The 25,754-nt window shown below is 39.6% G+C and overlaps 1 protein-coding gene across 9 annotated transcripts in view; it reads left to right on the top strand.

Moving 5' to 3' along the window:
* The window catches only part of WNK1 (WNK lysine deficient protein kinase 1), a 106,722-nt gene that overhangs the window by 49,605 nt on the left and 31,363 nt on the right, over positions 1–25,754 (top strand). For 4 of the 9 annotated variants that reach the window (XM_062010056.1, XM_062010032.1, XM_062010027.1 and 1 more), the window contains 9 exons: positions 9,511–9,599; positions 10,941–11,160; positions 11,374–11,710; positions 12,812–12,999; positions 18,042–18,470; positions 21,508–21,579; positions 22,183–22,317; positions 23,353–23,826; positions 24,931–25,212. In XM_062010056.1, coding sequence (XP_061866040.1) covers positions 9,511–9,599; positions 10,941–11,160; positions 11,374–11,710; positions 12,812–12,999; positions 18,042–18,470; positions 21,508–21,579; positions 22,183–22,317; positions 23,353–23,826; positions 24,931–25,212 — 2,226 coding nt within the window. Of the gene's footprint in view, positions 1–9,510; positions 9,600–10,940; positions 11,161–11,373; positions 11,711–12,811; positions 13,000–18,041; positions 18,471–21,507; positions 21,580–22,182; positions 22,318–23,352; positions 23,827–24,930; positions 25,213–25,360; positions 25,415–25,754 lie in introns of all 9 variants that reach the window. The other 5 variants (XM_062010092.1, XM_062010038.1, XM_062010077.1 and 2 more) reach the window with 5 other exon arrangements.

Genomic DNA, 25,754 nt, shown 5'->3' with positions numbered 1-25,754 from the left:
TAAGAATGCATTGGCTGCTATTTCTTGTCCTGCCAACTGTACTGCTATAGCTGTGTGAGAATAGGAATGGGATAAGTCTAGGGAAGTTTTAGTCTTGTGGAGGCTCACAGGCATGTTGAGTAATAATAGGTTACTTTTAGATGATTGTGATTTGTAAGTCAGAACTCCCATCAAAATTTTAGATGAACCCTTTACAGTTACCTCATGTATGCCTGTTTGACTGCTTTTGTTTGCTCGTGTATTAGAAGACCAAAGATCGCCAAAGCTGATATGATTTTGCAGATAGAATTTATTCCACAAGAGACACAACAGACTAAAATGTATATACATGAGACTGTATTACTTACTGTGCATGTTCTGATGCTAGAGAAAAAGGCTGTTGCTTCTCAGTATTTAGAAGCGCTTCCTAGTGTTATGAGATTGTGACTTGGTTTTAATGTAAATTTTTTTCAGACCCATATTTCTGCCTTGCCACCCATTGCCACCATTATAAAACTTTCTAAATAGCAGGGATACTTTTTAGGATTACCCTCTGAAACTATTGGATTATTTGGTACACAAGTAGAAGTCCTTCACTCCTACTAGAATAAGTAATAAAATAAAGGGGAATGACTTTTGGTGCATTGTCTAAATTGTGTGCTCTTTTGAGTATCTGCAACATTATTCAAGGCCTTCTAGTAGATATCTCCTTCTAAGGGGTAGTTCTGATACCAAATATGTTTTGTGGCCCATGTTGGATCATTCTTTTAAATTCAGTTCAAAGTCCGTTGGAACTGATATGTGGCTTTTGAGTTACTGTTGCTGTACTTGTCTTTAAAAATGAGTACTAGATGGTGTTTTTCTATCAAAATGATATCCCATTAAAGCAGAGAATGTAACTAATTTGATTTTTCAAAAATGTATTTTCCATACTGAAAATAGAAGACACTTTTAGTATTGTGTCACTGTGGCCGTTTATAGCACTGAAATGTGTGTCTAGGCATGTCTGCATGCTTTTTTTCTTGAAAGCCATTTCCAGGCTGAAGTCCCAATAAAGCAAAGGGTTGTTCAGTTAGCTCAAGATACTCACTACTGCATGTTCTTGTTTGGATGACAGAAGCAGCATCCCTCCTCCTAAGTGTGAGCTTAGAGAGCTGTGACTAGTAGATTAAACTGATCTTACTTTGTGCTATTGTGTAAGAATAACAAAAGTTAGTGCTTATTCTGCTTGTCCAATCAGACTTTACTATTGTTTCAGAAGAATTCTGTCCTCATACTGTGTGTTTCTAGACAAGACCTATTTCACTGTTATGTGTATCAGTATTCATTTTGCCAGAGATATGCTAAAGAACTGTGTCCAGCCTTGTAGTTAAAAAATTTCCTGTTGTGTAGAGCTTGAGTAACTACTTATATTCATTAGAATCGCTACAGTTACAGTAATTGTGATTGATCTAATTTTTAACTAAAACCATCTGCCTGGCTAATCACAAGGACTTTTGAAACAGATTGATGTTTTTATTGATTCAGAGGTACTGAAGTGCAGTGAATTTTCATATCTAAAGTGAAAACTCAAAATGCCTTGTGTGCTGGGCTAGAAAATTAGTTGGTAGGGTTGTTGTAAGGCATGGTATCTATTCAGCAGTAGTGTATAGCATAAGTTGAGTTTCAGTATTACCACAAGTACAAGGATTTCGGGTTTTTACTTTGTTACAGCCTTTTACTAGAGACTGTTGGAAAGGTTAGCAGGGAAAGATTTCTAGGAAGACTTATGACTAGTTCTTGTTCAAACAACTCTGTGGAAACAGAGCAAGAGAACTGTAGCCTACTACACAAATATTTCAAGGTGTTTAAGGCTGTAGATTCTTTGGCTTCAATAATCGGAAATATGATGTTCACTGGCCAAGTAGCTGATTAAGCAGCCTTTGTCAGTGTCCTGTGGCTCCTAGGTGTGGATATCAGTTGTAGAATACAAATGTGAAGGCAACAGGGAGCGATGTGTAGTCAAATAAGGAGCCTATTTTATCCTTTTTACCAAAGATTCCTGTACGAATGACTAGGTGCTTCTTTTAAGCAACCTCACAGACTTTAGGAATAAGCAGCTAGTGTGAGCATGCGAATCAAAATACAAATATAGCATGTGTGTATAACAGCTTTAATAATATATGTTTGGGATTTTTTTTTTACTGACAGGCCTTGTTTCTTAATACCTCAAATTGTTTGAGTGTAGGTCAAATTGAGGAGGAAAAGAGTTTCTAAGTTGCGATCAGATGGCAGCATACAGATCTCTGTAAATACTATAGCACATCTATTGTATTTACAATGTATTTGTGAAATCTGGGCATGCATGGTTATTTATTTCAAGTCATCTGGAGAAATGTAGGAATCGTGGCACTTTGATTGCTTGCACACCTGCATTGCAGAAAGGGAAGACCAACTGGTTAAGTTGCTTCAGTGACACAGAGCTCTTAAATAGCTGAGATGGGCATTGGTTCTGAATGATGGTAGATCAGTCAAGTTCAAAAGATACCGGTTTCAAAATGTGTAGTCATTGGTTTTGATCAGAAGAGAAGTAAGTCTGTCCTAGTCTAAATAGTGCCTGATGAGCTAACTCAAGCTCATATTGGAAGCTTTCATCTGCTCCCACTGCTTGTATTGCAGTAATGCTATTTACTCTGTTAGGATACTGATCTAACGCAGAGCTTATTCTGCAGGATTTACTGATTTAATTCTTGGCAGAATAATCAATTGTGCAGAATTAATTGCTATGAAAATACTGAAATCAAAGAAGCTAATTTTTTCCCTTCTGTTAAATGTGTTGTGTTGTTTTTTTCTTGCAGTCTCAACTTTTCCAGCTTGCTTTTTAACAAAACCCAGTAATATCCGTTTTCTGTAGGCAGCCCACATCTCTCTTGAACTAAAGCTTAAGATGAAGTCAATCTAATACCTATTGTGAAAAGGAAGGACTGGGATGAACATTATCAAATAGTATGGGTGTACTCTGTGTGAAATAAAGAGCAAACTAAATCTGAAAGATTATTTTTGGAACAGACAACAGGATTAAGGAGGAGGATCAGAGATGGAAAAAGGTGGTGAAATGGTTAAATATGTAGGTTTTGAGGGCTAGGTAAGTAACTAATAGCAGGTGGTGAAGTTTAGAAGATCATGGGATAAACCAATTTAAATGCCATATATGCTGTTGCCTGAGGGCTTCTTTGAGACTATGGGGAAGGAGGTAGTATCATTGGCTTGTTTTCTACTGGAATCATATGCTCTGTCTAAATTCCAGGAATTAATGGTTTGTGGCAGCCTGGAACTGGCTCAAGCTAGAATGGTAACAACTTAGCAAAAAGCAAATATAGAGACTTTAATTGCTTTGTTTGTGTGACTTGACTTTGCTACTGATTCCATTAGCCTGTGGACAGCATTGTAGGAGCAGTTTTCTGTGAGGAGATTAATTAATCAGTTATGGTAGAGTTCCTTTCAAGTTCTGCAATTATAGCCCCTTTGAAAGAGACAAGCAGGAATTGTGGTTAGACTGGGACAGGTAAACTCTGTTCTTGTTAAAACCTGAAACATTTAATGTTCTTTACAGGTCATTCAGGGTACCACAGAAAAGTGTAGCCTTAGTTAGGTGTGCAAAAGATTAGTTTTTTGTTCCAGTGAACTAGATTTGCTTTGACTGTAGAGTGTCTGTTTGGTTTGAGTGCAACTATAACATTAAAAAAAATATAAACAATGGGAAGCAAAATTCTAACATATTATTCATGATACTAGTAAGCACTGTTAAAATAGAGGTGATTATCAACAGTTCATTTTCGGGGGGATTATAGAATGTCTGGCTAAGCAATTTGAAGGCCAGTCAGCATAGCAGGATCTTTAATGTTCCTTTTCCCCCTTGACTCTTCTAAAGCTTCACAGCAGTGTGTGGAGGGGATTTTGAATATGTCCAGCAAAGGATCAAAAAGTATTGCTTTTGCTGCATTGATGTTGTATGTTATTGACACCAACACTAGTATAATTCTGGTATACTTGAGGAGCGTAGCCTGTTATTTTGGAGTAAAAAGTGATCTTCATAATCTGAAATGGAATTTTATCACAAGTTACTATCACTAGTTTGTCAAGATTCGTTTGCCTGCTTCACTCTTTAAAATAGTAAACGTGATCTTTTCTTAGCATTGCTCCTTAGGTCCTTCTAAAGAAATCCCAAAAGCCCTGAAGCTGTGAACAAATGAGCTAACAAGTTTTACAATGAGTGTTTGAAAGTAGATACTAGGAGGTGCAGAAAAAAAAGATGTCACACTTCAGGTTTAGGTTTGGAGTCTAACAAAAGGTATTAGAAAATACAGCTCTGTGGACTAATGTGCACATGTGGCATAAAACAAAAATCGTGCAGCTTTCCAACTTTGTCTAGCAGTTTGAAAATCACCTTCACGTTCCTTTTCTTTAAGCACGCAGCAAAAGGAAAGCAAATGATGTTGCCAATGGTAGAGAACGTGATTTTCAGGAAAGAGGGAGGTGAAATAGGTTATATTGTCCTAGTGGGGACTTGTGTTTCGTTAGGAGTAAATTGTGGTCAGATGTATGTATACTTATGTAACTGTACAAAACCAGAGCCAGCAACCTTGGGTCAGAACAACACACTGACCAACGTGTTCCCCTCTATTTAAAGTGTACTTCTGCAACAGGAGTGAACTGGGTGATGATCCTACATGTAGCCTTAAACTACTGCAGAAAAGCTGGGCGGAGAATGGGCAGAGCAGCCAAGCAGGGAGGCGGGAACATGCAAGAAGTAAAGTATCCCTGTGCTGCCTCTTCTTCCTCTTCCTTACAGCCATCTGGATGGGTAGAATAGGACACGCTTACCTCTTGCTTACACTGATTCTTTCTATTCAGTATTTGAGTGGCAAACGCAGATATTAAGCTCAAATCTATGGAGCCTCTTGCACTGGACTTGGAAAAGAACAAAAGGTGTCAAACATAAAACAATGCTCCCTTCTAGATTTGATGTCTGCTTTCCTTCTGCTGTGCGCTAAGTCCACAGCCTAGTGGAATCCCATCGGAGACTAGCATTGAACTCTTTTGAGGGAGTGTGTGGTGTCTCTTTTCCTGATGGATTTTACAAAAAGAGAGATCTGTCCCATATTTGTAATTGTTAATTCCCACTGTTGCTGCTCTCACAAGGATTGCACTAAAGAGGTAAGTAAGAGTTCCAGTGCTGAAAGGTGTGTGTAGGCGCAGGAAAGGACTTGTTGGGGTGAATCAGAACTCTTTGACAAATCTGGAGAACTTCTTTACATTTACATTTCTTGGATCTTCAGCAGTTAAACTTGACTGTACTTTTTTCCCCTGTAATTTTTTAAATGTAGATTTAAATCCTGAACAGCAAGGCTGGAACATGCATTGCTTCTGCTGTTTTCTATGTGGTGGTGTTCCAAGTTTAACTTTTTAAAAAGTTTAAGATTGCTGAGGGTTTGTAATGCTTTCTCTTTCTTAATTTTTTTCTTTGCTATAAAAATTATACAGCACTGATCGTACCTTCTCTTATCAAGTAAATTATATTTTTGGTATCTCTAAACCACTGACCCAGTAGTCTGCTGATCTAATTAGTGTGAAATACTACGTGTTTCTAGGCAAAAATAGTGAAGTGTTCTGGGTAGCTTATATTTTGGTGTTTAAAGTATGTTGAAGATCTCATGCTTTGAAGAATAATGAACTTGCCTTTCATGGATCAAATACTCATTTACACATGGATATTATATTTTCAAAAATACTTTTTCCACCTGATTAAAAACTGATAAAATTCCAGACTTTACCATGTCTGCGATAAGTGAAATATAAAAACTCTTCTTATGCTGAACATGAAGACTAAGATAAGTACTTAGTTTTGGATCACATGTGCATTGTGCTACCTTCATGCATGCCTGTACTTTAGAGATGTTCTCAAAATGTGAGTGTTCAGTGGATTTTATTTTAGTTTGGCACTGCTTTTAGAAGGAACAGTTCTGCCCTTGTTAGCTATTGCATTACCACTTTCCTTTTGTAAGCCTGAGAGAGCTGGTGAAGCAGTGTAGGGAACCCAATTGGAGAGCTTTATTTCACTGGAAACTGCTGCAGGCTTTTTTGGTCAGATTTGTTTCAAGTCTGATAAACTATGATCTGCTTCATTATGCAGCTGTAGAAATGCGTGTATGAGCAATAGGGTATGGGAAGAGGAGACTGTTGCTTCTAGCAGCACTGCCAGGTCATGCTATTTTACGTGGTAGCTTGAGATGATGATTTTCATGTGTGCCTGTTATTTGTTAGCAAACTAAATTAAAAATGCTAGTGGGAGATGAGTGTTTAGTTCATATTAAACTGCCACTGGCAAATAGGATTAGTAGTTTAAAAGTTTTGAGTTGTCCTGTGGTTCTAAAGGAGTTTGGGGACCAAGAAAGACATATAAGAATGTCTTGCAGTAGATGGTGAAAAACAGGATGTACTGAATGGCTTAATATGTACTCAAGTGCCTTTGGGTTCAGACACTAATGAATTTTTGCTTGGCTACACAGCTTGTGCTCTTAAGGACACATGAAGGTTATGCGAAGGTCGGGTCCTTGATATGTTTTTTTTTTCCTGATGTCAGGTTAAGGTGTCAGGGCAGCCCTGAGAGGAAAAGGATTCACTGATTTATTTTATCATTCATATTATTCCCTGTCTTGTTATATGAAATTGTTCAACACTTCCTTTAGTGCTGGGAGAGGAAAAAAAAATGTTTTAAAAGCTAATGGTACTGAAGTGGCCTGAACCTTCTGCCTTAAAGGTTGCTTGACCAGGACTGTAGACTAAGCATAGGCAACCCTTCTCATGGGCTGTGGAATGAGTGGAGAAATGGATAGCTGCTTGGACACAGAGTCCTCCATTGGTTTTAAATCCCAGTGTGAGATTCACCCAGAGTTTCTGAGGAGCAGTTAGGAACACAGAAGTTGTGCTGGAGGAGGCTGGCAGGACCTTCTCTTTTTAACTGAACTCTTGGTTTGGAGTTCCCAAAGTGAGGTGTTATAAAATAATCTTTGTAGGGCCTGAAGATTTTTAGACAAGTATTAAGTTTTCTTCAGGACAGAAAGACGCAGAATTGCTGAATTGAATCACAATTTCAAAATCTGTTCTGAGTTTTACCTTTTCCGTGCAAGAACAGAGCATGTGGTAAAATAATTAAGAGGAAAACTCACATTCTGGCTTTATGGTAGTGTTTTGCTGTACCAGTTGTCTTATTCAGTTTAGCTTAAAGTTTTTCTGAAATGAGATTGTTACAGATCTGTCATCTTCCATCTGCTGCCACAGTGTAAATGAACATATGTGCAGGCTGCTGCATGTCTGGGGCTTAAGCTCTTCAGGAGAGGTAGATATGTAGAACTTCAGCAAATTTAGATACATGTATATAAACAATAAGCATTTAAATAATTATTGAATACATTATATGCATATGTGTATATGGGGAGCGTTTAATTGTGTCTAGAAACATCTATCTCTACATGAACCTGACCTCTTGGGACCATTTGAAGCCTTGTCATAATTAAAGGTGAATGTCTCTAATGAGTCTGCTGTATGAACAAACACACATGTGAACAGGTACTTGATGCCAGTAGTGAACGCTAAAACCAGTTTTATATGTCCCTGTAGAGTGTAGGGCTCTGCGATGCCCTGCTAGGGAGCTGGAGATTTATGGTATGGTCTGGTTACATTATTGAACTTACCCATCTAAACCAGTGTCTAGTTTCTTATTAGAGGAGGCATTGATCTCCAGAAGTCTTAATGTTCAAGTGAAGCTTTTAAAAGCACTAAGCATATATTCACTGGCAGCCTGTGTTTCAGGGTTTATTCTAGTCATAATATACTCTTGAGTTCTGTGAATTTCAATTGCTAGAATTTCCTAAGAGCAAATTTTGGAGCAAAAGAAGAGATAACCGGAATGCTGTTGTAACAGGAAGAAAAAATGAATCTTCATATAGGGTTGTCGGGGATTTTTGTCCCTTTAAAAATTCCAGGTACACCACCTTTGTAAAACATAGTGATAAATAGCACTGTCCACTTAAATACTGAACTGTTGTGTGTCTCCGAGTCTTGTGTTTCCATCGGTTAAAGTTGATGTTGACAGTGCCCTCTCCTGGAAGAATGTGGTAGCAAATAGTTTAGGTAGTGAAAATACTATGTCAATGCATTGCCATGTGTGGTCAAGGGAAAAAGTACCTAAATATAGATGAGATTATACTATCAAGTCTCAGTGTTCAGTTGTGTGAAGTTCTGTAGTTGCAAAGGCTCTTATTGACAGAGTTTCAAGTCTTGATGTTCCCATTTGGTGGGCAACAGTATCATCATATAGGATACTGAGAGAAATACTTTCTGGCTAGGACACAAATCATGATACTCCTACTACTGTGTCGTTTGCTTCTGTGCCTCAGACTATCGTTTTCACATTTTGTTTAGTTGTGATTTACTAGTGATACAGGTTCAGATGCATCGAGTGTATGATTTCAGGATTGTTCAGCTTGAAAATGGGAGCTCTTCATGTAACAGAATTTGAACAGGATGTCTTAATCTTTTCTCATTCTGCTGTCTTAAATACAGACTTTGAAGCAAAAGGTTGAATAAAATAAAATAAAATTGAGTGACAGATTTTGCTGTTGTGGACAATTGCCCCTGAAATACCGGCAGTGATTAAGTGATGAAGCTTGGCTCTCTGCCTGCAGTGTTTTGCAGAATTCCCAGATTGTCATATCTCATTGGCCTCTACTTTACTGATTTGAGCAGCCAGTCATGCTTAGATTTTATTCTGCTCTCCCCTAGTAGCTTTAACATGTATTAGAGAAAAGATGGCTGTGCATTTTTGAAGGACTTTTATCAAGGTCTTTACTGCTAAGCTCATTTTCCTGAACTGAGTATAGGATGCAGATGTGTAGTTTGAGTGAGTAGGTCTTGTGGGGAGAGCTAAGGGAGAGGAAAGTTGTCTTTTCATTTACTTTTGTTTTTTAACACTGTACAAGTTATGTAATAATTGGATCAATTGTTCTGGTCTAAGGTTTTTCCTGTAAAATCAGCATATGACAACATTGCTTCATATTATAGCATGTTGGAAACATTCTGGGAAGCAGTCGAATTATTTGAATACTGTTAAATTAGTCTTGTGGGTTTGTGCATTAGTGTTACATAGGAAACATTTCCTTCCATTCTCAGTCCAGTCTGTGTACTTGCCTTCAACCAGCATAACTTCTATAGAACTTAAATGATTCTCTTATAACTGAGAACCTAACTGCCAAAACCTTTTGTTACGGAAGTGTAGCTGAGAAATGGGCTGACAGGAGTGGGAGAGAGGAGTAGAATGTTTGAAAAATTCCATAACAAAGGGATAAACAGTAAATCTAGGGTCAGATTTCTCTAAAACTTGCACTATGGGAAACTGAGGACAGATAGCTGTTGATAATTAGTCTGTAAAGTTTTGATTGTGTTAAGTCAATTGGGCCTTCCAGTATCTCTGTTGTTACTTGTATGTTGCAGGGTGTCAAGCCAGCCAGCTTTGATAAAGTAGCAATCCCTGAAGTGAAGGAGATAATTGAAGGATGCATTCGGCAAAACAAAGGTGAAAGGTAGGTACTTTTCAGGTATTACTTGCTCTCTGAGTTTCTGTGATGACAAAAATCCAGTTAGTTCTCGGCATCTTCTGTGTCCCAATGAAAGCTGAGACACCAATTACTTCTGCAGCTTCTGTTCTTTGATGGATTCTTATTCAATGATTGTTTTAGAGAATTGACATTGTCAGAAAAAGTGCAAATGGTATACAAACAATCTGTGTCAGTTTGTTCAGAAATTCTAGTGCTTTGATTAAAACTTTGACCTACTCAGCAAAAAAGTGGAGTACAATCCCTCTGGGTTCCCAGGTATTTACATTATTTGATTGGATTTTTTTTTATTCTGTAATCTTTAATTTTTTTCTGTCCTTTTGATTTTGTTGGCATTTTATGGCTTATTATTTTGAGGGCTCTTTCTATTTTTAATTTCTTGCTGCACATCTTTACCCACATTTTGTACAAGATGACATCTACTTGAAGTGATAAGCTTACACCATTACAGGAAATCTGTAGCTGCTCTGGTGGCTTATTTGTGAGACTTCTGTTTTCTACTTCTACATAGGTGTTTACTGAATGTCCTGTTTAAAAATGCTTCAGCTATCTGACCTCCTCTAGCCTCCTGCGATTCTGTTCAGAGCTAGTTTTATCAATTCATGGATGTTTAGTCATCTCCTTCTATTAAGTATTTAAGTTGATGTGTATCTTTCATTTGTTTTTATCTTGAACAATTTCCTTTTTTTTAACCATTTTAAGTTAATTTTGTGGATGCACAGAATTTTGCGATATTTAAGTGGGTATCTTGTAGACTACTACTGTTAATGTTGGGCATATATGAACATAAGTCTTTTTAGCACTGTCAGAACAAAACTTCAAATTGTGCCAAACGGTGCAAATGGAAGTGGTTCAAAATAGTAAAAAATATGAGAAGAATCATGTGATGCTTAATCTAGTCTGAATTTACTAGGTGAAGCTTTTAATAACGTCTAGAAAGAAAACGAGATAAATATTTGGATTACTGTACTGATTTGGGGACTAAGAGTTGTGTGTTGGATCTTAATATGCAGTAAAACCAAACTGTTTCTTGAAGGTTTTGTATTACTTTAGTTTAGTTGGCTTAAACACATTGCCACTTCTGCTGACCAATGTTTGATTTTTCTTTTCATATGTCTGTGGCATTGTTGCATTTTGTTTCTCCATCATGCTTTTAATTAGAAACTTAAATGATGGGCTATGAAATAATTCATGGGAGAAGTGTACAGAAAATAAATTGGGGTGATCATCAGGCAAGGATGTTCCTTAATGTTTTATGGAAACCTAACAGCTGTGTGTGCTTTCTTACATTCTTTCCCAATATGCTAGATATGCTATTAAGGACCTTTTGAATCATGCTTTCTTCCAAGAAGAGACTGGAGTACGGGTAGAACTAGCAGAGGAAGATGATGGAGAAAAAATTGCCATTAAACTATGGCTGCGAATCGAAGACATCAAAAAACTCAAGGGCAAATATAAAGATAACGAGGCAATAGAGTTTTCCTTTGACTTGGAGAGAGATGTCCCAGAGGATGTAGCACAGGAAATGGTAAGTATCGCTGATCTTGCAAAGCACTGGAAGTACCAGTGTTCTCTGACAGTGAAACGTAGTCCGCATTTACTGTTATTTATGTCTAGAAATAAAACAGCTTCAAAAGTTTGTGAATGGGAAGTTAGTGCCAGAGAGTGGTAGCTTGTATTGCAGCACTACAACAGCAGCTGTCTATGACAGTCTGAATTCTGTGAATATGTCCTCCTTCAGGTGGAATCTGGCTATGTCTGTGAAGGGGATCACAAGACAATGGCGAAAGCTATCAAGGACAGGGTGTCTTTGATTAAGCGAAAGCGAGAGCAGCGTCAGTTGGTGCGAGAAGAACAGGAGAAGAAACTTGAGGAAGAAGGTAGTCAGAAGCAGCAGCTGGAGCAACAGCAACCATCAAGTGCTTCCCATGCAGGGTCAAAGCATACCCTATCTGTCACTGGTACTGCTCCTGTCTCCACTACTTCAGCATCAGTTTCTACGCAAGTGGAGCCTGAAGAACCAGAAGCTGATCAACACCAACAACTGCAATTCCAGCAACCCAGTATATCTGTTCTTTGTAAGTGTGTTGGTTTATTTAAGAAAACATGCACTTACATATTTTCCCTCTTAGTGTCTCTTAAACCTTTGGTGGGTATAGGAGTAAATATCGTAAGAAGCTGCTGTCTGCCATTGCTATTTGCTGAAGAACATTAACCCACTGGAAAACACAGCAAAATAAGACATATTTCGGTGCTTCGGCTGAGCCAAGTCTTGGCAAAATTCAGTGTTTTAGCACAAAGTTATGATCCTTTGTTTTAATACACTAAATGAATTGAGGCACCTGATACATGAATGCATGTCCTAGTTTTTGCTACCCTCCTCTAGGGACAGTATGTTCCAGCCCTGCAGAATGCTGTATACTCTTGCACCTGTGTAGCTGGAGCTAAAACTAAGAAACACTTAGTTTAATCCTTGGTAACTTACGTTTAAGCTGGGGAGTGAGATTAATGTGCAAGCAGTTCAGCTTGTAAACTTGCTTTCTGAAAAAAAGGCTTCATATTCTGTTTTACATACTATACATGAGAAGATGAGTTAACACTCCTAACTTTTCTTCTTCTGCCATCCCAATGTTTGAATCAGTATTTGAATAATGATGGCAGATGAGAACTTCCGTATTAAAATGTAGAAGTGAGAAAGCAAATTACTATCTGCACTTTTGGTAATAAGGATTTTAAGGTCTCTACTATGCCCGCATCAGGGGCATCTGTCAGCCCACACAACAGACTTGTTTTATATGTCTGTGTAAAATTAAGTAAAAATACTAATTAAGAAGTCCTGAGAGATTATTCATAGCAGTGTAGAATTTTAAGTTTGTTTCCAGTCTAGCCTTTCATGGGAAACATAGTTTACTATTAAGTATCTTTCCAAAGAACTCCTGAACCTACTGACGTTTTTCAGAAGTTAAGAAAAAGTGTATTGGTAAGGAATGAGTGTGTTGAGAAAGGGGGGGGGGGGGGGGGGTAAGGTATTTTTTAAACCACCGTAAATACTATGAGAAGTAAAATAAAGAGGTCCACAAGACATGGCACAAACATCACTCTAATACTCGATGTAATATCTTTAAAGTTGTGAATCAAGACTGCAGTTCTTGAAATGCTGATCTTTTTCACTTCTGCAGCTGATGGGACAGTTGACAGTGGCCAGGGATCATCTGTTTATACTGAATCCTGTGTGAGCAGTCAACAGACTGTGTCGTATGGCTCCCAGCATGACCAGTCAATCTCAACAGCTGCAGTTCAAGGATATGCAGCTTCAGTTGGCCAAGTGCAGTCACAACAACATGGAGGCTATCAGCCATCTGGAGCGGTAAGCCAGAACTTGCAGTATTGAAAATGCATGGAATTATTTGGTTTTGTATTTATCTTCAGAGATGAGAGGAAAGTCTGCCAGGCAATTGTTCATGTGTTTATTTGCCATGGGATACAAATTCTGCATGGGAGTGGTTAAGGGTCTATTTTTGCAAGGTGACTGAGTCTTCTCGAGGAGGGGGAAGTGCAAAGGCATATTTGTCTTTAAAGCTTTTATTTAACCTTGAATACACTTCAGCAGAATGATGGGTTAGGGTTTTTTTATGTATGGAAGTAACGTCCTCAGAACAAGATTGTCTGGTGAAAGTAAGGACTTAATCTCACTTGGGAGGGTGGTGCGTGTGTATGTGTATATGATGTTTCCAGGGATTATGTGTTTTATTTGAGGAAGGGATTAGAATAACTTGAGCTATTGTAGAAATTATGAAATTGCTCTGTGTGTTCTGTGAGGTTTTGATTACAGATTCTGAAGGTAAGATTTTTTAACTGTTATAGAATGCTGCATGTGAGAACTCCAGAATGAAAAGACCCTACACCCTTGTTCCCAATTTTCTTTCTAGCTTGTGTTGATTTGCTCATCAGTTGCCATGTGTATTCCTTTTCCCTGGAAAGTCTGCACTGGGCACAAATACTTTTCCTACTATGTTCATTTGTGTTGCCCTTTTAGTTTGGTATGTTTTTTCCTTGGTATGTTTTTTAGGTCTAAGAGTACACAGAAGTCTATTCTAACTCTGGAGTAGAACTTCTACTGTTACATTGTCTTCAGTGGTTCCCGTGTCACCCGTGTGTTGTTTTTTTTACACAAATAAAAATCTAAACCTGAGGTAGAGACATAATGGTATATTGTAGTAATACCATAAGGGAGAAGATGCGACATTTAAAACTGAGGATCTTCATTTTTTTTGCTACTTGTGGCTCTAGGTTTTATGATGGATTGACTGGTGTTATTAGGGTTTTTTTAGGAAATATGATCTTTTCACTTGCAAGCAAAGATCTCCATCTTTTTCAAAGGCACTTAACCTGAAGCTTGTGGTACTGCTTGTGCTTGATCACATGAGTTTTTAATCCCTCTGAATAAGCTTTTGTTCTGGGTAAGCTGTAGTTTGATGTGTGGGTATACATTGCACTAGAAGCCATTTCACTGTCTTGGAATGGCCAGCTTCCAGTTTGAAAGACCGTAAGCTTCTGAGGAGGGTTGGAGGTATGATCAAGCTACTTAGTTCTGCTAAAAATGCTTGTGCTCTGTGATGGTGACAGTGTTACCGGGAGGTTGACGAACAGAGTGCTACAGGAACTACAAACAGTTTGTTGGGAAGACAGGATGACAAGTCAAAATGACATTGTCAAATGGAGAAATGACCTTAAAAAGATATGGAATGTAGTTCACTCAGGACAAGAGCAAGGTTCATACAAGAATAATGAGCTACACAAGTACAGGATGAGCAACAACTGACCGAGCAGCAACTCTGCCAACAAAAACCAAAGTCAGTCAGGGGTTACATTGGACCACAAGCTGGACATGGTCAAAAACATCATACTGTTGTGAAAAAGGCAAGCACCATGTTAGATGAAAATAGATCTTCTGTTCTTGGCCACTGCTAAGTCTATTATGGACTCTCTGCTTGAGCAAATTTGAGTGTGACTTGGAAGAGAATTCAGAGGAGAATGACAAAAAACACCACCTCATCAGAAATAGAGAAAACATGGTTTATGTGGGAAGACTGACATAGTTAAGCTGAATCTGTGAAGTATGAGTTTGAGGAGAGAGGAATGCTGTAAAAGCTGCTGTAAAATTGGCGGAGGCTAATCAGATCACAACATAGTTGTCAGTGTGAGAATGCCTAAATTTCAGCATGGAATTATTGTCTGGGAAAGGCTTTAATCTAACCATTAAGGACATTAGGTACTGCAGTCTCCATCACTAGAGATGTTTCTGAACAATTTAGAGAAATTAAGAGTCAGGAATTACATCTGTAACTAGCCCTACCTGGAGCAGGTGAAGATAATGGGTAAAGTAGTTATTTAACTGTTTGACTTCCCTTATGCCTAGCTCCTAAGTTTTTGAGCAGTCTAGCTAGTTTTCTCCCATCAGAAATATTTCAGAACAGATCTTTGCTGGGTATCTTGAGGTGGTTTTTTTTTTTTCTTCCCCTGGAGGTCTATATTTGATTTCACTTATGTTAAATTGTGGATTACATCCATAAGAGGCATTGCCTTCAGAGAAGGAAAATTTGCAGTTAAAGACTGCCTCTGTAAAACATCAACTTTCTATTCTCTTAAAAAAAACCCACAACAAACCAGTCCACCAAAAAGGCAGTAACAACAACAAAAACCTGACCCACCCCAAAACATAATTCTGATTCTTTTAATTGGTTGGATTTTGACCTGTGGCCTTCTGGATTGTGGCAAGGTTACAAAATCCTGATGCTTTTATTGGCCCAGTGACTGGAAAATCCTTGTCTGAGACTAATGTTACTAGATTTTCCACATCTTAAACCAATTTTTTTTTCCACAACTCATGTTGTAGAACATGTAATGTTTGACTTTATACGGTAACATTGTAGTTGATAGAGACAGCTGCATACAGTTAGTTCATTTAATACAGGCAGGGCTATGCCTAAGCAGAGAGACTGGGTGAGATGATATGTGTAAACATACATCCACTAAGCTAAAAATGAATGTTTGATAGCTCACCAGTGTCTGTTGAGGTTTGTTTTTTTTTTTGTTGGACTACTTGATGCTGTTGAGTACACACGATATGAGCTGCATCAGTAGCCCCAGAGAAAATACTCTCTTTTGTCTGTTTTGCTTTCCATATGCTTCTTGTAAGGCTACAAGGGAACTTCCCACACTGCTCAGAGACCAGAGGCAAACTTGGGTCCTCAGAGGTGCACATAGCCTGTTCCCAGTGTGTTGGCATTCATTCAGCATTCTCATATCTTCGTGCAAACATATTAGTATTGAGCCTGTCATTGTGTGTCTGCATTTCTTTGCTACCTCATATAGTTTTTACTGGTTTTGTTGTTAATTTTTTTTCCCCAAGTGTTCAATTCTTAACTTTTGTTTTCCTCCTTTAGCCTCAACGTGGTCGTAGCATGTCAGTTTGTGTCCCCCACCTTCCTGCTCTTCCCTCTATGTCCTGCATCCCTCTCAGTGCTCCTTGCACCCCACCACCAGCGCTGTCTGCACCTCTTTCTCCTTTCTACCTTCGGACTGTCCCTGAAGAAACCTTTGCAGAAAAGCTTTCTAAAGCCCTGGAAAGTGTCCTGCCCATGCACTCTGCCTCTCCACGCAAGCATCGACGCTCCAGCCTGCCCTCCCTCTCTGTCAGTCCTGTATGTGTTACCATTTGCCTCCTGGCACAGTAAGATAAGTTATCATTAAATACATCCTGGGCTTTGAGCATCTTTTAAAATGAGAAAATGAAGAGTCGATTCCATATACTGTGCTGCTCAAATGTTGATTATGGATTTTCTGGGAAGCAGTACACTTTAAGCATTATCAAACAGTCGTTGATCATTTGAGTTTTTTGTATTTTAGGATAGTAAAAACCTAAATTACCCAGTTGTACCACAGAGGTAAGGGGAAGACTAGTTCTTGTCCCCATAAGTCTGAAGACCAGCTTTTTATTTTTCATCTTCTAAGCAAGCGTTGAATGTTAATTAAGGCTTGTGAAAAACAACCAGATTTAAAGCTTAGTTGCTGTGTCAGATTATTGTAAAAGCCTTGTCTAGCTGATACTAGAAGTACTTTTGAGGTTTTTTTTGCAAGTTTTAATTGGAAATGCCACTTCAGCTGCTTCTTGATTGGAAGAAGCTGTAATTTCATGTTTCTTTTAAGTCAGATGCAAGATAGCTTGCAAGACCAGAGGTAATCTCTGTTCAGTTTTGTACTTCAGTTTACATAAAATAAACTTTGAGAAACGTTTCTCTGTAAATGAAGTGGAACCAATTGTCAGCACATAACAAGATTTGGATGTAGGATGTTTAGTACTGGCCAATATGGAAATTTGCTGCTGCTTTTCCAGAACAGAAGGGCTGAGGAGAAATAGGATCATGTGGAAACAGCAACTTGAAAGTCATACATGCCATCTGTCTAAAAGACAGTATATTTGCTATTGACTCTTGCATGTTTTTTTACTTTAGGATAGATAATAAGTTGTCTCTCAGCATACTGTAGGCAGAGATGAAAAAAATGCAGAACTATCAAATTTTTTGCTGTTCTTACATAGAACTCTCCTTAGTGAAATTTTCTCTCCAAATCTTATCTGAGGTTAAGTATGTCAAATGGAGTTGAAATGCCTCAAGACTACTGTTAATAAACCTGTGAATATTTTATTGTCCAGGCAAGAGTTAGATTTGTTTCAGAGAATGCTAATTTTCTATTTGGAAAGATACGATCAAAAGTGATAAAAGGGATCAAAAGAGCTGATCAGCTCTGGCAGAATTCAGAGGCTCTGCAGTTTCATCATACTTTTTGGTTTTTTAGACGTGGCCTGGAATTGCTCAGTTTTGTCTCAAAATAATTTCTTTGGCATTTTGGATAGCATGCAGGATGCTAACACTGTGGATTTTGTGTTGGATAATACTAAGACTTAAAGCAATTTTTTTCCTCTATGTGCAAACTAGAGGCTCTACATTGTTGCTGTTATCAAATTATGAATTTTCCTATTTCTTATATTTTAGTAACGTCAGGGATTTGATTGGATTTCAAGCACTGGTCACAATACATAGCCCATGACAAAAAAAATCTTGTTCCATTGTCAGGAACAAAACTGGTTTATTTTTGTGAATTACTGGAATTAGACTGGAAAAGCAGTTCTAACACAAGCAAATGTTTCCATTTGTAGCTATTCCTGCCGTGGATGTATTTAATGGATATTTACAACTCACCTAACTTTCCTAAGTATTGTATGTTTTTGACCATGAATTGACTAGTCATTCTATAAAGTTACTTCACAGAACTGCCTAGGGAACTGTGCATGTTGATGTGCTTTCACTTTTAATGTATGAATTACTTGTCTCGTTCATGTCAATACAGCCTCAGCATCCGCGTGGGGGAACACCAACGTTCCCAGATTCCCAGATATTTTTCCCAACCGTTCATGAACGGCCGGTGTCTTTCTCACCACCACCTGTCTGCCCGCCGAAGGTGGCAGTCGCTCAGCGGCGCAAGAGCACTTCATTTTTGGAAGCCCAAACTTGCCACTTCCAGCCATTGCTGAAGACTGGCCAGAGTTTAGTTCCACCTGGTGGTAGTCCCACCAACTGGACACCAGAGGCATTCGTTATGCTGGGCACAGCAGCTCAGAGAGTCGCTGGAGAGCCTCTGCATGTGCAAGTTAATCCTGTATTTGAGCCAGCTCCTGTCCACAGTGACTATAGATCTGGACCAACACCTCCAGAGGATGCTCACTACACAATGCATCCAGAAGCCGTATATTTGGTGGGCATGCACTATCCATCACAGGTATCGGAGCAGTATGATCAAGTAGCTTATAACTCTCATGCGACTGAACAACATTTGAAGCAGGTCTCTGAGTCAAACCATAGGCAAGGTTGTACTCCACAAAGCTCTGTGTTCGACTTTCAATCGGGGCAAACATACTTGGCAAGACATGTCCAGAACCTGAGGCTGGATTCTGGGATGGGTCCCCTTTCTCCATTATCCAGTGTTTCAGCACCTTTGAGTGCAGATCCTGCTCAGATGATGTTCCGCCAGGTATTTGTTCCGCACTCTGCCCCAGCTGTGCTCTCTCACAGTGGTGATGGTAGAGCGAGCTGTGTCTTTGAGTTCCATGTGCACACACCGACTTCTGCAGAAGGGGCAGTTTTACCCCAGCGGGTCTACAGAAGTCGCCGGGGCTCTATGGAGACCAGTCAAGAGGAATCCACTCCAGGCGTAGGGTCACACGGGCGGCTTCAGCCAGTGACAGAGGAGCAGTGTAACTATCTTGGCCCTGAGTTAGCAGGTCCCAGAGGGGGCTCTGCCAGGCGGAGCTGGCCAGAAGGAAGCCCAGAATACTCCAGTGATTCCTCACAGCTGACTTCCTCTGACACTGGTGATTTCCAGTCTCCTCCCCCTACAGGGGGGTCATCTTCTGCTTTTGGTTCAGACTTCTCATTGCCCATTGTTCAGCTGCCTCAGAAGGTATTGCAAGAGTCGCAGCTCTTCATCTGCTTCCCCCAGGGAGCCTCGACTCAGCAGGCCTTGTCCACCTCGCTTTCATCAGGACCACCTGCACTCTATCCTCAGGTTACAGGAGCAAACCTTCCAGAATTTCTCTGCTTTTTATAAGTCACACCTTGCTCTTAGACTTACTCCATGTGGTTCTAAATATTAGTGCTCACGGGGATGTCAGTAGAACTAGGGTCTCTTGAATTTTACCAGGTTGTGATGAAGTAATGAGGCATCAGCAACCGCTTGGTCTGTGTTCAGCTTCAGCTGAACTATTGGTAGGGCTTTTGTGTTAAGAATAACAAATGGTCAGTGTTCTTGCTGGGGCTAGTTGGTTTTTGGCAGGAGGTAGCCGGAGTGCCAAACTGGTTTTTAAATGACGGATTTAATGAAATGTATCTTCTCCACAGTTTGAATCACCAGAGATAGTAAAACTTGGTTTGTATTTTTGTTACTGCTCCTTAGCCATTTAATGAGACTGTGTTATTTGAAGTTGAACTTGTGTGTGAATAATGTTTCATTAGATGAGGTTAACTTGATTACCGTTCAAAGTGCAAGAGCTTTTTCTAGGCTTGGGAGAAGAAAGGAATGGAAGAATCTGTTATGTTTTTGTACACAGATTTGAAGTTGTACTTGCAGGATCTTTAAAGAAGCTAAACAAGCTGAGTAGTAAAATTAGCAGCACAAACAATTGTTTTGAACGGGTCTTATTTCCTCATAAGCCTAGAATATGATGTCCTTTCAAACAGCAAAATTTGAGGCCTGAGGCTCAGTTTGGAGGTACGTGTTTTATCAGCATATGTGGTATTTGCACTTGCATTGGTCAGTATTTGTATGCTGTGATTGTGAGGCATTTGTGTCTATAAATTGTGACTGCACTTGTCATCTGAAACTTCTCATAAGATAATTTTTTTGTGAAAAGAGAAGATTTACTTAAAGTAGATTTCTGACTCCTTCTGTTCTTGTAATTAGGGGCTGTGACATTTTTGGTTGGTGTATTGACAATTTTGGGATTTATATGAAGGAAGTAGTCCAATAGACAGCAATTTCTGTGCTGTAGGAGAACCTGTAGTGTGAAGATGCTGTGCATGAAGTTTGAAAACTACATGGGGATTGTTTTTCCATAAACCTCATTTGTTAAACTTCAGGAAGTGAATTCTTATGGATTGAAAATACATCTGGAAAACACAATAAGGGATCAAGATTTTTAATAGAATATAAGTTCTGGGATCTTTTAGTAAATTCATTAAAAGATCAGAATTTGAAGCACAAACTGAGCAAATGTGAACAGATGTTAAAGCACTGAAGTATAGCACACATTTAGATCCTAGCCAGGAAGGGCCTCAAGCTTCTAAAACAGCAAAGAAAAAAATGGTTCTTTTCATTGGCAGTCTGCTTTCCCCAAAGTTTCTATAATTTAACAAGTATGTAATTTGAATAAACTTGTTCCTAATGAGGTTCTAAAAGCTAAATGATCACAGCATTAAAGAATTCTAGTAATACTTCTGATATATTTGCACCAGAGATGTTTCTTACCAAGGCCGTTCATCAAAGTGGTGCATGCTCAGGAAATCCATCTGGAGGTCTTTTGTCGAGTTATCTCCAGGAGCTGATAAGTTCAACTGTCTCAAAAATAACGAAAATCCATTCCATTTTCCTCTGCATCTTCTACATTCATTTATATGCCACTCATCCATTTTTTTCGTTGCTTATTCAAAAATTCTATCTCAGCTAGAAGGTGAAACACATATTCTTTAATTCTTGGTAGCATTTGAATGGTAGTGAGTCTGGAAATGATTTCTAGTTTGTATTGTGACATGCCCTCTCAGAAGGAACTTGTGACATGTATATATACTGAGTACTTGTTTATGAGTCCAGAATTCTGTATATCTTGGATTTTTATTTTAAACAATTTTATTTCCTTCTAGTCTCCTTCTATCCCCTCACCTAACTGTGTAGCACATGTAAAAGTAAAACCTAATGCTTGTATTTCCAGTTATCATATCAAGGCATCCTGCTCTTAAAGCATCATCAGTGGAAGAAGCAGCTGGTAGGCTGATCTGTCTCATGCTGAGGGTCGTGTGGGTTGCAAAAACTTTCTGTAACGGTTGTTTTGGAAGACTTAAAATGGAGTTTGGTATTTCTCCAGATTGCTCTGTTCTGGTTGTTGTAGTGGAATTTGGCTAAAAGGACTGCTTGTCCAGAAGGACAGCTACAAACCTGTTCCAACTAGATCAATCCAAACAGAAATTATTTTAACTGCCTGCTTCAGAAACCATAGGATTTTTGGGTTTTTTAAGCTGATTCTCTGTCTTTTTTTCTCCTTCAGACACAGGTGCAAGGCCAGTCAGCCTCAAGCAGTGCATCGGTGCCATCGCAGCCTACCCAACACACTCAGCAGGTAAGATCACAGTTCCTAAACCCAAGGCTAAACTATTTTTATTGTAAGGCTTTAATGACTCTGCAAGAGCAATTTACTATCTTTGTCCTCCCTTTAACCCATAGTTTTCGACAAAAACAAAAGAATCCTCTGATTCTCACTCGATGTGCCATGAGATGAGCTTCATTGGCTTTCTGAAATGCATTTTTAGAGTCACATTAATGCTTTTTTTATGTGTCTGTCTTACTCAACTTCTACCTGAGCTTGCAGTGGAAGCTTCGTTCAAGGGGAGGTGTGTAACAGGCAGACTTCATCCTTATGATTTCCTCTAACTGGAAGTTCTACCTTCTGCAACATTCTCCTCTCTTAACTCTTTTTCTTCCTTCATAGAATCCTCATTCTTGTTTTCACAGGTGAAATAATTCTGTTGCAAGATTTGTTGCTGATAATTAGTTGTATTAGTAATGCTAATAAGTAACTGCTAAAACTTAACTGACTCAGCATATTCAGAAGATCCACTGGTGTCACTTAGGAAGGAGTAAAAAAGTAGATTTTTAATAGAATATGCTTTAAAAACTTCTGCGGTGCAAAAAATAGCTTCTGCCTCTTTTCTCTTTGGCACAGCAGCCAGGCTCTTCCCAACAGCCTGGACAATACCAGCTGCAGCAACCATCAGTTTCTGCTGGTGCCACTCCCTCACAAACTGTGTCTCAAACTCAAACTTCGCAGATTATGCCGCAGTCAGCAGCTGGGACGCAGGTAAGCAAAAATTCTTCTTTTTAGCAGGTTTTTGTTTTCTTCACAGCTGGCAAATTCAACATGCTGCTACTTTCATTTTTGTCATCTTTCCTAATGGTTTTAAAACATTCATCTAGGTAATAGTATTCTTAGTGTACTATAACTGTCAATTTTGTTGGAAAATATGTCAGAAATGCTCTTTCACAAGTGGCAGTCATGAGTAATTTGAGGGAGGGATAGAACTTCCATGCACAAAGATCCTTTAAATTGTCAAAAATACCATGAGGCATATTGATGAATGGTATATTATGAATGGATTTTCAGGAACTTGTCACTTCTCTGCTTCCCATACAATGTCTATCTTCTCCACCACTATGTGTGTAAAACATGTTCAATTATTTAGGTAGGACTGCCTTTTCCACTCTGTCATCTGTCTTACTCAGCTCTTCTCTTTTGCTTCCTGGTCAAGAAACTTCTGTTACTGAGTATTGCTTCATTTTGGCTCATATCTTAATCATGTGAGCCTTGATTTTGTTGTTAAAATTGTTTTGTTGCTTGTTCATCTAAACTGTCTTTCCAGTGGCATTGTTTGCTGGCTTTAATCGACATGTCCCCTGCTGTTCTCTGAATACTGGCACAGTGGCTTTTCATTTGACTTTTCATTTAGTACCCATACCCAAAACTGTCAGATTTGTTGAAAGATTTGCACTTTTGTCCTGCAAGAAGGCAGACTTGGCTCTGGGGAGAGAACTGAAGGGAATTCAGTTCTGTTTATGCGCAAGTTGGTGCTTCAGGGTATTTGAATGTTGCTCTTTTACCCTCTGTGGGTGTCTGTTTCAAGAGCCTGTTGAGTTCCTCAGGGTAAGTGTTGCAAAGTGAGGACCTTTTGGAACTCCAGCCAGCTTCTCAGCCACTTTGCCAACTGTGCTCCCCTCCCACTTTAACAGATTGCTATAACTGGAATAATTCTTTCTTTCACTAATGTGTAAAAATTCTGCTTTCTGCAACCCTGCTTTTAAAAACCAAATTCTATCTCTATTTTCTTTACCTCCCCAGCTTCCTGTTTCCCAACCAGTGTCGATCATCCAAGGCGAGCCTCAATTACCTGTTGCAGCACCTTCTCTCCCTCAGCCTTCAGTTGCCCCGTCAGTCCCCATTGGCTCTCATTTTCTTCCTTTGGGACAGCCCTTACCAGCTTCCATGGTTCCCCAGTTCTCGGTGTCTCAGTTGCCTGTAGCAGCTCCTCATGTGTCAGTGGCTCAGCCCGGCTTCCAGTCGCTGCCCATTTCAATGGCAGCTGGCGTGAATCAGCCACTGCTCACGCTGGCGACATCTGCGGCGGCAACCACTGTCCCTGTAGGATCATCTGTTGCCCCTAGCCAGCTTCCCACACTGATGCAGCCTGTGGCTCAGCTGCCCAGCCAGGTTCTCCCGCAGCTCCTGCAGCCTGCTGTCCAGTCCGTGGGGTTGCCAGTCAGCATTGGACAAGCTGCTGAAGCTTCGCTTTCTGCTGGAGATGCCCTTTACCAGGTATTGTTGCAAGCCAGCAGAGCTCTTCTCCACCTTTTTTACCTGTTCCTCTAAGGTACCAGATCTGAACTGTATGCCCTGCCCAACTTGCTTTTCGTAATAGAGCCATTAAACCACCAAGATTAATTCTGTTGTGGGGTATAAGACCATTTTAAAGAGGGGAAAAAAGAGTCCTTGGACACCCTGGTGTTTTGAGCTTTCCGTATTTGGCAATGGGATTTGTCTAAAATGACAGAATCATAGTGGAGGACTTTGTTGAGCCACTGTGTGAAAGAGGGCAGCTATATACCCAAGAGATCTGTCAACTTGGGGGTAAAAAAAAAAAAAAAAAAAAAAAGATTTAAAAATAGGAGATGTGTTGGAAAGAAAATGAATGGTAGCATATTCAGCAATGTCGGTATTTCATTCCAAGTTTGAGAGGGGATGGGAGGACACACATGAATTTTCTAGAACTAAGTCAGATGATATGGATCTCAAATATGACGTAAGTACCTGATGCTAGTCATGAAATGCTGGACTGGTGGGCACAGACTGCCTCACCTGCTTTAAAATGCCAATCTCAATAGTGGCAGAAATACCAACTCAGCATACATTTGATATTCTAGAACAAAAGTTGTGCACATACAGAAGTATCTACTGAGATTATAAGGAGTGCTGTAGAATACAAACAGCATTTAAGAATGTCCTTGAGTCAACTCATGAGAGGACAGGAAGAACACAAGAGCATCTTTGTGATCAGTCTCAAGAGTCAGCAGTATTTGCATAGTATCTTCTGAGCAGTAGTTGTTCAGCCTGAAAATCCTTTAAACTTAATTTCAAGTCTTGGGCCTTAAAATACTAAGCCAAATAGGCAACTGGGAAAGTTAGGCGATGAAGCAAAACCATGAAACTTTGAGTGGGAATTTGCTTACTCAAGCATGGTGACAAGTTGAGCTTTGGCTACATGACCGGCTTGCTCCGCTTCTCTGGGAAGATTTTGGGAGTACTTGAAAGAGTACAGAAGGTTGGAACATGCCCCTGAAAGTGCTGCTCTTTGTTTTTTACTCTCTTATTTTCTCATGAGCTCTGACATTCACTAACTCGACTCCCTCGTTTCTGTTACAGGGCTTCCCATCTCGACTGCCATCTCAATACCCAGGCGACTCGAGTGTTGCACCTCCCTCTTCTGTGGCCTCTGTTAGCATTCCGTCTGCCGTACTGTCCCCTCCCTTACCCGCGGATGCTATGGCTCAGCCGGGCTATCTTGCTCCTGTTGTGCAGCCCTATGTGGAGCAGAATGTTTTAGTTCCCATGAGCAGCCTAGGAGGACAGGTTCAAGTGCCCCAGCCTACAGTGAGTTTAGCCCAACAGTCTTCATCTGCCTCCTCGCAGCAGGCAGTTTTGGAGGTAAATATGTTGAGTACAATGTAACAATACATTTAGAGTGTTTGAATGACAGGATAGTGTGTGTTTGTGTGTGTGTGTAGGGAAACTAATCCCTTCCATGCTTGTCTCCAGTTGGAAATTAATATTTCAAATGACCTTTTTTTTACAGCAAAATGTCATGCCAATATGGGGTCCTTGTTGCCACTGGCTATTCTGTTGGGAAGTGAGTGTGAATCCTGCAGGCAAAAACCTGTTAACACTTCACTTCTTGCTAGTCCTGTAGAACATTTTTGCCATATCAAAGACAATCTGCAACTGCTAGCCTTGGCAAACCTGTCCTAAATGTCTGTTCTCTGCAATGTTGGTCTTGCTTGGGGAAATTTGAGTTGTCTTTGGGTTCTGCATTGGCTTGCCTTTTGCACATTCTGTTAATAAGACTGGCTGCATGGCAAACTGTAGTGACATGTAGCAGTGGAAAGGATGGCCGGTTTCCTCTCCCCACCCCTTCCCCAGATGATGACTTGCTTCACTGCGATTTGCTCTAGAGTCTTTTGTAAACTAGA

Source organism: Colius striatus, chromosome 1 (assembly GCF_028858725.1).
Source record: "Colius striatus isolate bColStr4 chromosome 1, bColStr4.1.hap1, whole genome shotgun sequence".
In the NCBI taxonomy this organism is placed as follows: Eukaryota; Metazoa; Chordata; class Aves; order Coliiformes; family Coliidae; genus Colius; species Colius striatus.
Note: the sequence above shows the minus strand (reverse complement) of the source record. Positions and strands in the feature narration are given on the sequence as shown.